This window comes from Oncorhynchus gorbuscha, linkage group LG10 (genome assembly GCF_021184085.1).
Source record: "Oncorhynchus gorbuscha isolate QuinsamMale2020 ecotype Even-year linkage group LG10, OgorEven_v1.0, whole genome shotgun sequence".
NCBI classification, from domain to species: Eukaryota; Metazoa; Chordata; class Actinopteri; order Salmoniformes; family Salmonidae; genus Oncorhynchus; species Oncorhynchus gorbuscha.
In genome coordinates, this window is record NC_060182.1 from 6456832 (window position 1) to 6470426 (window position 13595).

General features: G+C 44.8%; 1 protein-coding gene across 1 annotated transcript; it reads right to left on the reverse strand.

Moving 5' to 3' along the window:
- Positions 1 to 3142: 3142 nt before the first annotated feature.
- On the reverse strand, positions 3143 to 11931 carry LOC124045474 (synaptophysin-like protein 2). The gene is made up of 6 exons (XM_046364784.1): positions 11770 to 11931; positions 11514 to 11591; positions 9201 to 9319; positions 8883 to 9084; positions 4201 to 4392; positions 3143 to 3949 (listed from the first exon to the last, which is right to left on the reverse strand). Exons 1-6 carry the CDS (start codon positions 11785 to 11787, stop codon positions 3815 to 3817), a joined length of 744 nt encoding a protein of 247 aa, XP_046220740.1. The 5' UTR covers positions 11788 to 11931; the 3' UTR covers positions 3143 to 3814.
- Positions 11932 to 13595: the final 1664 nt, after the last annotated feature.

Sequence of the window (13595 nt, forward strand, 5' to 3'; positions counted from 1 at the left end):
GCTTTTGGAACACCAATATGAGTTTGATGACCTGTGTCTGGTGAGGTGCATGCTGGGACATTAGATGTTATCACTAGGAACCAAATGGAATAAAATGTTCTGAAACGGGGAGTTTTTGTTTTCCGTTGCATAATGTTTTGCTACAGTGTGCATTAATGAATATGACCAAGTATAGCAGATGGATATCTTTAGATAGCGATATACGAACTAAACTCTCCTCTGTCTCGTGAAGGACATTACGATCCATCCAGCCATTAAGCCAATTGGCGGTCTGATCAGGAAGGCAGAACATTACAGAACGTATTGTGTAGAACACATTTGATTCATTTAATTTTTAATTAAGTATAACAATTAATTGAATGAGAATATCTAGATGAAGCCCAGTAAAATTACAATTAATTAAATTCAACAACAACAAAAAGACCAGTTACTCCGTATAAAGCTAATGGTTTTACTTCCATCTGGTGTTGTCATGATGTTACTGCAGTCCAAAGTGAGCAACCTGAAGTTTATGCTTTTGCTACACTAGATGGCGCTCCAAACAGCTAAGTTAAAACTATTTCATAATTTATTTCTACATGTTGCCTGTAATTTCAATATAAAAGCTGTTCAAGTATTTTTTTTTATATCGTTTTCCATAAATTACCATTTTATTACAGCAGCATAAGGTAAGTCTCATCTTGACTACATGGCAAAAGTATGTGGACACCTGCTAGTCGAACATCTCACTCGAAAAATCATGGGCATTAATATGGAGTTGGTCCCACCATTGCTGCTATAACAGCCTCAAATGTTCTGGGAAAGCTTTCCACTAGATGTTGGAACATCGCTGCTATAACAGCCTCCACTCTTCTGGGAAGGCTTTCCACTAGATGTTGGAACATCGCTGCTATAACAGCCTCCACTCTTCTGGGAAGGCTTTCCACTAGATGTTGGAACATCGCTGCTATAACAGCCTCCACTCTTCTGGGAAGGCTTTCCACTAGATGTTGGAACATCGCTGCAGGGACTTGCTTCATTCTGCCACAAGCGCATTAGTGAGGTCGGCCACTGATGTTGGTGATACGGTTTGCCTCGCAGTCGGTGTTTCCAATTCATCCCAAAAGTGTTCGATGGGGTTGAGGTCAGGGCTCTGTGCAGGCCAGTCAAGTTCCACCCTTATCTCGACAAAACATTTCTGTGTGGACCTCGCTTCGTGCAAAGGAGCATTGTCATGGTGAAACAGGAAAGGGCCTTCCCCAAACTGTTGCAACAAAGCACAGAATCGTCTAGAATGCAGTTGTAGATTTAAGATTCCCCTTCACTGAAACTAAGGGGCCCAATTGTAAATAAGAATTTGTTTGTAACTTACTTGCCTAGTTAAATAAAAGGTAAAAGCATGTCCTGGGGCTGAGGGGGTGTATCTGAAGCAGGGCTGTGGAGGGCTTACTGTCCCTGGGGCTGTGGAGGGTTTACTGTCCCTGGGGCTGTGGAGGGCTTACTGTCCCTGGGGCTGTGGAGGGTTTACTGTCCCTGGGGCTGTGGAGGGTTTACTGTCCCTGGGGCTGTGGAGGGTTTACTGTCCCTGGGGCTGTGGAGGGTTTACTGTCCCTGGGGCTGTGGAGGGTTTACTGTCCCTGGGGCTGTGGAGGGTTTACTGTCCCTGGGGCTGTGGAGGGTTTACTGTCCCTGGGGCTGTGGAGGGTTTACTGTCAATGGGGCTGTGGAGGGTTTACTGTCCCTGGGGCTGTGGAGGGTTTACTGTCCCTGGGGCTGTGGAGGGTTTACTATCCCTGGGGCTGAGGGGGGTGTATCTGAAGCAGGGCTGTGGAGGGCTTACTGTCAATGGGGCTGTGGAGGGTTTACTGTCCTGGGGCTGTGGAGGGTTTAATGTCCTGGGGCTGTGGAGGGTTTAATGTCCTGGGGCTGTGGAGGGTTTAATGTCCTGGGGCTGTGGAGGGTTTAATGTCCTGGGGCTGTGGAGGGTTTAATGTCCTGGGGCTGTGGAGGGCTTACTGTTTTGTACACTGTATTGTTCAAGGTGCACATTCCTGGTAGTAAACTCAGTGCAGACATGAAGACAAATGTAAATTATAGAAGAGACAGGACACATTTACCAGCCATTTCCCTTTAATTTACAGCTTTGTTTAATGTTGTGTCACAATAATGACACCTTAAAGTGAAATGTATCTATAAACAATACTGAACGAGACCTACCATTTGAAAGATAACTTCTTTTTTTTTTTTTTAAGAGTAAAAAGGTTCTGCCTTCACAAAACTGGAGGTAGAAGAAACCCAAGGTAATACAGAACATATCAGTACGTCATTTAAAAATGTATTTGAACAACAAGAGTTGAAAAATGTTTGTGACCAAAAAGGTACGACAAAGTGAAAACAGGACATTGCTGGCTTTTTCTTTTCTCCATACAAAAAGAAAACCCAACTTGTTAATTTAAAAACACATTACATTTTTACAAATCTTCTGGCACAAAGAAAGAAAAAAAGGCACATTTCAAAACATGACATGAAAGTACTGTAGAATTGATCATGGCGTCACCCAGATGTCCGTAACTATTTCTGCTTCGTTTCTTTTAAGTGCCAAATAACGAGCAACGCCCCCGTGGCAACCCCGCCCCCGTGGCAACCCCGCCCCCGTGGCAACCCCGCCCCCGTGGCAACCCCGCCCCGTGGCAACCCCGCCCCGTGGCAACCCCGCCCCGTGGCAACCCCGCCCCGTGGCAACCCCGCCCCGTGGCAACCCCGCCCCGTGGCAACCCCGCCCCGTGCAACCCCGCCCCGTTGCAACCCCGCCCCGTTGCAACCCCGCCCCCGTTGCAACCCCGCCCCGTGCAACCCCGCCCCGTTGCAACCCCGCCCCCGTGCAACCCCGCCCCGTTGCAACCCCGCCCCCGTTGCAACCCCGCCCCGTGCAACCCCGCCCCGTGGCAACGGGGCGTGTGGCAACCCCGCCCCGTGGCAACGGGGGCGTGTGGCAACGGGGGCGTGTGGCAACGGGGCGTGTGGCAACGGGGCGTGTGGCAACGGGGCGTGTGGCAACGGGGGCGTGTGGCAACGGGGGCGTGTGGCAACGGGGGCGTGTGGCAACGGGGGCGTGTGGCAACGGGGCGTGTGGCAACGGGGCGTAGGGCGGGGGCGTGTGGCAACACGCCCCCGTTGCAATAAGCCCTTTTTTAAAATAAACATTCAACAAAACACTACAACTATCCACAAAGTAACAAAAAAGAAATAATCACAGAGACTTTATAATAAATTTGATTGTTGCATTGGGTTAGTTATACCGTTAAGTGAAGAGTTAACTGCATGAAACAAAACAAGTTATGACTGAACCCCCCCCCCCCCAAAATGTCTCCTTCCATATTTCCTGGATTCTGTTTTGTACCTATTTAAAGAACCTAAAATGCACAACTTCGAAAGCTTTTTGATTAATAAATGTGGCAATGCATGAACGAAACTGTGGTCCAGTTTACGGAAGACATTTCTAAGCAGCATTCGAACCAATTTACAAATCATTTGGGGAAAAAAAAAAGTACAGGAACTACTTGGTTGGAGGGAACCTCAGCCCTGTTCCAGGTCATCTGCAAATCAGTCACACATCTCAAAGCACCTGGATAAGTGTTCAACAAGTCAGAAATCACACAGAGGAAAATCTTAACTTCCACAATGTCACATTGTCTCCTAGTGGCATCGATGCATGACTATGTGAGAATTTGAGTGGAGGTTAAGATTCGCCCCAAAAGATTGGTTAATTTATGGAGTGTGGCTGCATTGTGCAGGCAGTCTGGAACACGGCCGTTGACAGCAGAGAACTGCCCAGTTAGGACGGCATGGGCCTGACCTCTGAACCCTCTTCTACGTCCGCAGGGGGGTTGGCTGACTTGTGGAAAGACGTTTCCTTGAAGATGAACCAGCAGTTCCCACCCCATAATATCAGATTGAGGAATCCAAAGATCTGCCATCAGGGAGGGGCAACAAAAGCATGTTTCTTAGTCAGGAAGAGTTACATTTTGTCCCCCATTGAAGATGTTGCTACTATGCCTCATTATGAACCTTTCCCATTGTGAGATTTAAAGAGGGCACTACGAAAGAGGACTTCAAGTGAAGCAGGGTTCAATTCAATCCATTGAGGATTTATTTATTTATTTGTATTTATTTTCTAAAGCAGTTTCCTTGAATTGAAGGTGCAGATTATAACCAACCTACCACAGAGGAGTTGAGTCGCCCCATGTGAGGCACTGCTCCTGGTGTGCACTTGTTTCTGACGTCCTTGCAGGTGGAGATGAAGCCTACCAGGTTAGAGGGGCTGGTAGCCCACTTCACGTCAGTCAGGCCTTTACCCCAGGCAGAGGAGGACACGAGCCACAGGAAGGTGAAGGCTGCAGTCACCAGCAGGTCCTGTTGGAAGGATAATATATAATAATAATAATAAAAATAATAATATATTATATAATAATATGCCATTTAGCAGACACTTTTATCCAAAGCGACTTACAGTCATGTGTGCATACATTCTACGTATGGGTGGTCCCGGGAATCGAACCCACTACCCTGGCGTTACAAGCGCCATGCTCTACCAACTGAGCTACAGAAGGACCGGTAAATACAAGCTGTACAATACATTCAGGTTCAGGATGAAAGTTGGAACTTTAAAAAAGAAACCCAACTAAACGGTACCGTCAGACCCCTTGATTTATTCCAAATGTTGTTGTGTTACAACCTGAATTCAATAGATCACACAATACCCCAGAATGACAAAGTGAAAACATGTTGTAGAAATGTGAAGAAAAAAAAAATGGAAACAAATGTCATTTACATAAGTAATTATTTTATTTCAGTTTACTAAATTGTTTTTTCATGATTCATTTTATAGGCTACTGGCAATGCCCCCAAATCTGTTCTGTATGGTTCTGCCTGACAAAATGAGTGAGGGCTGGCCACTAGCCTACTATAAACAAGCCTTGCTCTAGAGGTGGTTTTAATAGCTGTAACAAACAGGCCTGTTATACATACACTACAGGATACAAGGGGCGGCAGGTAACCTAGTGGTTAGAGCGTTGGACTAGTAACCAGCAGGTAGCCTAGTGGTTAGAGCATTGGACTAGTAACCAGCAGGTAGCCTAGTGGTTAGAGCATTGGACTAGTAACCGGCAGGTAGCCTAGTGGTTAGAGCATTGGACTAGTCACCGGCAGGTAGCCTAGTGGTTAGAGCGTTGGACTAGTAACCAGCAGGTAGCCTAGTGGTTAGAGCGTTGGACTAGTAACCGGCAGGTAGCCTAGTGGTTAGAGCGTTGGACTAGTCACCGGCAGGTAGCCTAGTGGTTAGAGCATTGGACTCAGATCCAATTCCCGAGCTGACAAGGTCAAAATAAATCATCTGTTGCCCCTGAACAAGGCAGTTAACCCACTGTTCCTAGGAAGTCACTGAAAATATGACTTTGTTCTTAACTGACTTGCCTGGTTAAATAAATGTAAAATAAAAATGTCTAAAACACTCAATCTCAAGAAACACCACCTATAGACAGGTGTGAATTACTTGATACTGACAGATTTGCTGCAATGAAAATGGCTGATAGTATTATATTGTGTTGAGTATTACAGCCGTCTGTTAGAAATATACTGGTAGTATTTTATCAACATTTGTAGGAAGATGAAAACGAGATTCTAAAGAGTAAAATGGGCTACAGTCTCTTCTTTAACTGCACAATGTGTCAGTGTTTCAAATCAATTCGAAATCCGTACTACCATTGCATATCCTTGAGTGGCCCTGCCGGAGCCCGGACTTGACCGTGAACAAAACATCTCTGGAGATACCTGAAAATAGCTGTGCTGCAACGCTCCCCTTACAACCTGACAGAGCTTGAGAGAATCTGCAGAGAAGAACGGGAGAAACTCCCCAAATACAGTGGTGGACAGCTTGTAGAGTCATTACCCAAGAAGACTTGAGGCTGTAAATCGGTGCCAAAAGGTGCTTCAACAATGTACTGAGTAAAGGCTCTGAATATTTATGTAAATTTTACATTTTTTAATACATTTGCTGAAATGTCTAAAAAAAGTTTTGATTTGTCATTATGATTGATGAGGGGAAAAACAAGTTATTAATCGATTTTAGAATAAAACTGAACAAAATGAAGATAAAGTAAGAGGTCTGAATACTCTGTCAAATGCACTGCATGTGACTTGTTAAGCACATTTTTACTCCTGAACTTATTTAGGCTTGCCCTTAACAAAAGGGGTTGAATACTTATTCACTTAAAACATTTCAGATTTAAATACGTTTCTATTCATTTGTAAACATTTTGAAAAACATAATTCCACTTTGACATTATGGGGCATTGTGTGTAGGACATTGATAAAAAATATATATATATTTTAAAAAATAATTTTAAAAAAATCACAATTTAAACAATTTTCAAATCATACTATAACAAAATGTGCAAAATGTAAAAGAGGTGCGACTACTTTTTGAAGGCAGTGTACGTAAACAGACCATAATAACCTCACTCTGTACCAGATTAGTACTGCATTCCACAAAAATGTGTTATAAAGCTTATGATTTCCAGTTCACCCTCCCCAGTTCAAGAGGAGCCCTCACCCTCCCCAGTTCAAGAGGAGCCCTCACCCTCCCCAGTTCAAGAGGAGCCCTCACCCTCCCCAGTTCAAGAGGAGCCCTCACCCTCCCCAGTTCAAGAGGAGCCCTCACCCTCCCCAGTTCAAGAGGAGCCCTCACCCTCCCCAGTTCAAGAGGAGCCCTCACCCTCCCCAGTTCAAGAGGAAGAGGAGCCCTCACCCTCCCCAGTTCAAGAGGAGCCCTCACCCTCCCCAGTTCAAGAGGACCCCTCACCCTCCCCAGTTCAAGAGGCCCCTCACCCTCCCCAGTTCAAGAGGCCCCTCACCCTCCCCAGTTCAAGAGGACCCCTCACCCTCCCCAGTTCAAGAGGACCCCTCACCCTCCCCAGTTCAAGAGGACCCCTCACCCTCCCCAGTTCAAGAGGACCCCTCACCCTCCCCAGTTCAAGAGGACCCTCACCCTCCCCAGTTCAAGAGGACCCCTCACCCTCCCCAGTTCAAGAGGACCCCTCACCCTCCCCAGTTCAAGAGGACCCCTCACCCTCCCCAGTTCAAGAGGACCCCTCACCCTCCCCAGTTCAAGAGGACCCCTCACCCTCCCCAGTTCAAGAGGACCCCTCCCCAGTTCAAGAGGACCCCTCCCCAGTTCAAGAGGACCCCTCACCCTCCCCAGTTCAAGAGGACCCCTCCCCAGTTCAAGAGGACCCCTCACCAGTTCAAGAGGACCCCTCACCAGTTCAAGAGGACCCCTCACCTTCCTCAGTTCAAGAGGACCCCTCACCTTCCTCAGTTCAAGAGGACCCCTCACCTTCCTCAGTTCCACGTCTTCCTTGACACACCCATTAAGTGCGCTTTCTCGGACCTCGTTTTAGAATCCACGGAGGTGGTGTTAGTCGAGGTGTGGTGTTACACTTCCTTGTAGTAAAACAAGGGTATAACCATGAGCTTGAGTTTTTAAATTGTATAAGAATCAATGTGTGATCCAGATTGTTTGCAGAATGTTTGATAAAAAAGTGCCGATATCTGGTGTCTTTAATTACACTCGAGTCGTTTAGTGTGTTTCATGACACTCTTAACAAAAACAGTTGAGTGAAAATAGTTCTAGGAGGATTTTGCACAACACCATCTCACCTCTACCACAGAGAGCATAAACACCACTACCACAGAGAGCATAAACACCACTACCACAGAGAGCATAAACACCACTACCACAGAGAGCATAAACACCACTACCACAGAGAGCATAAACACCACTACCACAGAGAGCATAAACACCACTACCACAGAGAGCATAAACACCACTACCACAGAGAGCATAAACACCATCTCACCACTACCACAGAGAGCATAAACACCATCTCACCATCACCACAGAGAGAATAAACACCACTACCACAGAGAGCATAAACACTCATCAACACCATCTCACCACTACCACAGAGAGCATAAACACCACTACCACAGAGAGCATAAACACCACTACCACAGAGAGCATAAACACTCAACACCATCTCACCACTACCACAGAGAGCATAAAAACTCACCACAGAGAGCATAAACCCCATCTCACCACTACCACAGAGAGCATAAACACCATCTCACCTATACCACAGAGAGCATAAAGTTCACCATTCCAGTTTATTCACCTCAATGGGGCCAGGTTTACAGAATGTTTGCTTGTTCCCAAAGTCTCACACAGATTTCAAATGTCTTTAGCTACACACAACAAAATCTCTCAAGCTCTTTAGTGTTCAAGGTCGTTCTATAGACGGGCTCAACACCTACCACCTTCAAGTCACCACTACAAAAAAAAAGAAGAAGAAAAAAAAGAGCATGAACAGAACATTTCCTAGTTAACTCACCACAATGGGGCCGCGGCTGGTCTGCCTGTAGACGTGCTGGTAGCCCAGTTAACTCACCACAATGGGGCCGCGGCTGGTCTGCCTGTAGACGTGCTGGTAGCCCAGTTAACTCACCACAATGGGGCCGCGGCTGGTCTGCCTGTAGACGTGCTGGTAGCCCAGTTAACTCACCACAATGGGGCCGCGGCTGGTCTGCCTGTAGACGTGCTGGTAGCCCAGTTAACTCACCAGAATGGGGCCGCGGCTGGTCTGCCTGTAGACGTGCTGGTAGCCCAGTTAACTCACCACAATGGGGCCGCGGCTGGTCTGCCTGTAGACGTGCTGGTAGCCCAGTTAACTCACCACAATGGGGCCGCGGCTGGTCTGCCTGTAGACGTGCTGGTAGCCCAGTTAACTCACCACAATGGGGCCGCGGCTGGTCTGCCTGTAGACGTGCTGGTAGCCCAGTTAACTCACCACAATGGGGCCGCGGCTGGTCTGCCTGTAGACGTGCTGGTAGCCCAGGTAGATCACCAGGCTGGCGGTGCTGTAGAGGAAGGCAAACACCCCGATACAGACGAAGAACTCGGCTGAGGAGGAGTAGTCGCCGGTCAGATAGGTCTGGATAGTGCTGGAGTCGTTGTTACAGGAGGGGACAGTGTATGGGTGAGCCATGAGTCTGTAGGAGTAGAGTGAGATAAGGTTGTGTTCACAAAGGACAAAAACACACACACACTTCTCAGGTCAGTCATAGTCATACATAAATGCATGCTTTTGTTTTCATGTTGTGCTTACCTGAATGGGTAGTTAAAGTCAGCAGTGATTTCTTGGCTTCTGCTTCCCTGGCACAGCACGTTGATGCTCGTAGAGCCGGCATAACCCGACGCTGTAGCGAAGGCAAATATGGAGAAGACCTGCAAGATAGACGAAAGCTCAAATAAGGACAGGACACAATCAAAATGAAAGAAGCAGTTGACACACGACGGGACATAAACTGGAAATAACTTTATGAAATTACGTTCTGTTGGTTTTTTGGACTGAACATGTGACTATGTCACCTCGCTATAACACCAGTTTGTTTTACAGCTTTAAAGCAGTCTGAAGGCGTTGTGACAGGAGTGCATAGGTCAGGTAACGGATCAGATAGAACTACTGACAGAATGTGGAGCAAGACTGGATCATGAGTCATCGTGGATGAGTCACACACATACAATACCAGAGTGACATTCTTCCTCACAGGAAGTGATTTTTATCACTTGAATATAGTATGAAAAAAACAAGCCTTAGAGAAATCAACTGTGGTTTGTAGAACTGTAGTGTTGGTCTGGGTTTGATACAAGGGTTAAATATGGTGGTTAGATTCATGTTTATTTAAACATTTATTTTTGCCCGCACCCAAAAAAAATCATTTGGTTTTATGTTCAGTTTAAAAGTTATTTTAGTTCGTTTTGGAGTCAAACAGTTTCAGTATATTTTGTTTTTTCAAACAGATTTGTAAATTTCTTCTCCATTTTTTGGGATTATTTGTTTTTCATTTGAGTTTTATAGGCTACTGGCAATGCCCCCAAATTAGTTCTGTATGGTTCTACCTGACAAAATGACTGAGGACTGGCCACTAGCCTACTATAAACAGCCTTGCTCTAGAGGTGGTTTTAATAGCTGTAACAAACGTGCCTGTTATACATACACTACAGGATACAAGGGGCGGCAGGTAACCTAGTGGTTAGAGCGTTGGACTCAGATCCAATCCCCGAGCTGACAAGGCAAAAAATTAATAATAGCGTTTCAAAAGTTACTCGCTCTGAGACTTGGAGTCTTGCTCTGCATGGGTAACGCTGCCTCAAGGGTGGCTGTTGTCGATGTGTTCCTGGTTCGAGCGAGGAGAGGGACGGAAGCTATACTGTTACACTGGCAATACTAAAGTGCCTATAAGAACATCCAATAGTCAAAGGTTAATGAAATACAAATGGTAGAGAGAGAAATAGTCAGATAATTCCTATAACTACAATCTAAAATTTATTACCTGGCACATATTGCACTTTTACTTTCTTCTCCAACACTTGTTTTTGCATTATTTAAACCAAATTGAACATGTTTCATTATTTATTTGAGACTAAATAGATTTGATTTATGTATTATAGTAAGTTAAAATAAGTGTTCATTCAGTATTGCTGTAATTGTCATTATTACAAATAAATAAATAAAAATCATCCAATTAAATCGGTATCGGCTTTTTATGATCATCCAATAATCGGTATCGGTGTTGAACAATCATAAATCGGTCGACCTCTAACTGGTAGTATTTTATCAACATGACCAGTCAGATGAAAACGAGAATCTAAAGAGCTATGGTCTATAGTCTTCTGTAACTGCACAATGTATTCCCTGTCACAACTCAGGCAGGCAGTCATAACATGCGTCGAAAAATACATTGTAACAATCTCATAATTGCAACAATGTTTAATGTTCAGTTGACTAACAACGAAGTTCTTACAATATAGGTTCAGTACGCATAAATGATTTACATTGTACTTACATGATGAATAGGTGAACTCTTACCATACCACCACTATGGGCATGTTCTGTACAGTGACAAGGTAGTTTCAATCAATTAGAAACCCATTCTGCTATACTAAGACCAGTGAAATGTAGGTTAAACTGACTAACAGAGTGAAGAGCAGAAACAAACAAGTCGCAGCAATGAAGAACGCGAAGGGGTGGGTGATTTTCCCGCACAACACCAGCAGCAACATGGTTTAAAAAGTCACTGGTTGCATAGGCCTAAATGATTTAGCTAAATAAAAACATTTGATACATTGAATTCCTCCCCATCCTAGGCCACATAATAACTAAGAGAAATGCGACTCATCGATGTAACGTTACTTCACATCAACAGCGTTGAGCCTAATCGAGGCTATTCTTTGGTTAGACCGAAAGCCGTATTTGTTTTTTGAAATAAAAACTTCATATTATGTGACGTAAAAGCGCCAGTCCGTCCACACGTCTCGCCGCTCAACTCCGTCAGAGTACATCTCCGGGTTGAGCTCTACTTGGTTACCTACATAATATCCTAATGTGTAAATAAGAACAAACAAAAAACTCACTTACCCATTCGAGCACTCTAATAAATGCCAAGGGCTCTTTCAAGGGCCCCAGGTCGAGAGCAAATCCTGAAGTCAGAATGTTCTTTTGATATTCAGGGGCGAAGAGGTAAACAACGTTTTTATTAACAAGGTGTTCGTTAGAGCTTCCGCATTCAACCACCACATGCATTGATTACCACGCAATATGTTTGCGGAATAGAAGTAGGTTGAAAATTATATTTAGAAAACACATAAAAACGTATTTGACACGCTGTTGTTACCTGGGTTATCCCGTCCATCGTACCACTATCCAAGTTTATTTCTCGGACAATATTACACACTTAGACAATTACAAAATAACTTTCGAAATTTATGTCAAACTTTTGTGGTGTGTGTGAAAAGCGCTGCACACGTGATCACCGACGTTCTTAAAGTGACACGTTGTGAATAGATAGTCCGCCTTTCCGTCTTCAACTTCGTCTTCTTTTTATGATATCATGGCGGTCCGCAAACAATCGTTTTAAGTGCATACCGCCACCTACTGTGTGGAAGGTTCGATCAATCGCGATCGACCCGATCCTGTATTACCATGAAAATACAATTCTAAACCAAATAAATCCCTGACTTTTGCCACACCCCTCTCCCCAACCCCAGTAAACTGTATCTAAATCATGCTGAAACACTCCACCCAGCATGTCAACAACCATTTCAACAATAACATCTGTTAGCCCCCCCCCCAAAAAAAAAATATGTTTTGCCATCTCCACAATAACCTTCAACCTGGCAATTCTGCTTTCCACAGCCCAAGTCCGTATTTTTGTTATTTTGTATTAACAAATATCAACAAACAAAAGAGGAATAGTCACATGCAAACAAGCATACATACAAACTATTTATATTGCCAGGAATTCTAAACAAACAAATCACATTCATTAATAATACAAGTTTTAATTGCCTTTTTGTTTTTCATTTTAGTTAAATTAGTGCCATATTGTACCCAAGTCGTATGAATAGCCTTACTAATAAAAGCTATGAAGTCAACTTTATTCACTATCAAAAGTGTCCTTTGACACCACACATTCATGAAGAAGATTTCTGAACAGTCCTAGAAACCATGACAGCACCATCAGAAGCATCAGTCTGACAGTAGATCCACTTACTACAGATACATCCATGTCAGCTCCATCAGTCTGACAGCAGATCCACTTACTACAGGTACATCCATGTCAGCTCCATCAGCAGGTCCACTTACTACAGGTACATCCATGTCAGCTCCATCAGTCTGACAGCAGGTCCACTTACTACAGGTACATCCATGTCAGCTCCATCAGCAGGTCCACTTACTACAGGTACATCCATGTCAGCTCCATCAGTAGGTCCACTTACTACAGATACATCCATCTCAGCTCCATCAGTCTGACAGTAGGTCCACTTACTACAGGTACATCCATGTCAGCTCCATCAGTCTGACAGCAGGTCCACTTACTACAGGTACATCCATCTCAGCTCCATCAGTAGGTCCACTTACTACAGATACATCCATCTCAGCTCCATCAGTAGGTCCACTTACTACAGATACATCCATGTCAGCTCCATCAGTAGGTCCACTTACTACAGATACATCCATGTCAGCTCCATCAGCAGGTCCACTTACTACAGATACATCCATGTCAGCTCCATCAGCAGGTCCACTTACTACAGATACATCCATGTCAGCTCCATCAGTAGGTCCACTTACTACAGCTACATCCATCTCAGCTCCATCAGTCTGACTGCAGGTCCACTTACTACAGGTACATCCATGTCAGCTCCATCAGTAGGTCCACTTACTACAGGTACATCCATGTCAGCTCCATCAGCAGGTCCACTTACTACAGATACATCCATGTCAGCTCCATCAGTAGGTCCACTTACTACAGGTACATCCATGTCAGCTCCATCAGTCTGACAGTAGGTCCACTTACTACAGGTACATCCATGTCAGCTCCATCAGTAGGTCCACTTACTACAGATACATCCATCTCAGCTCCATCAGTCTGACAGCAGGTCCACTTACTACAGGTACATCCATGTCAGCTCCATCAGCAGGTCCACTTACTACAGGTAC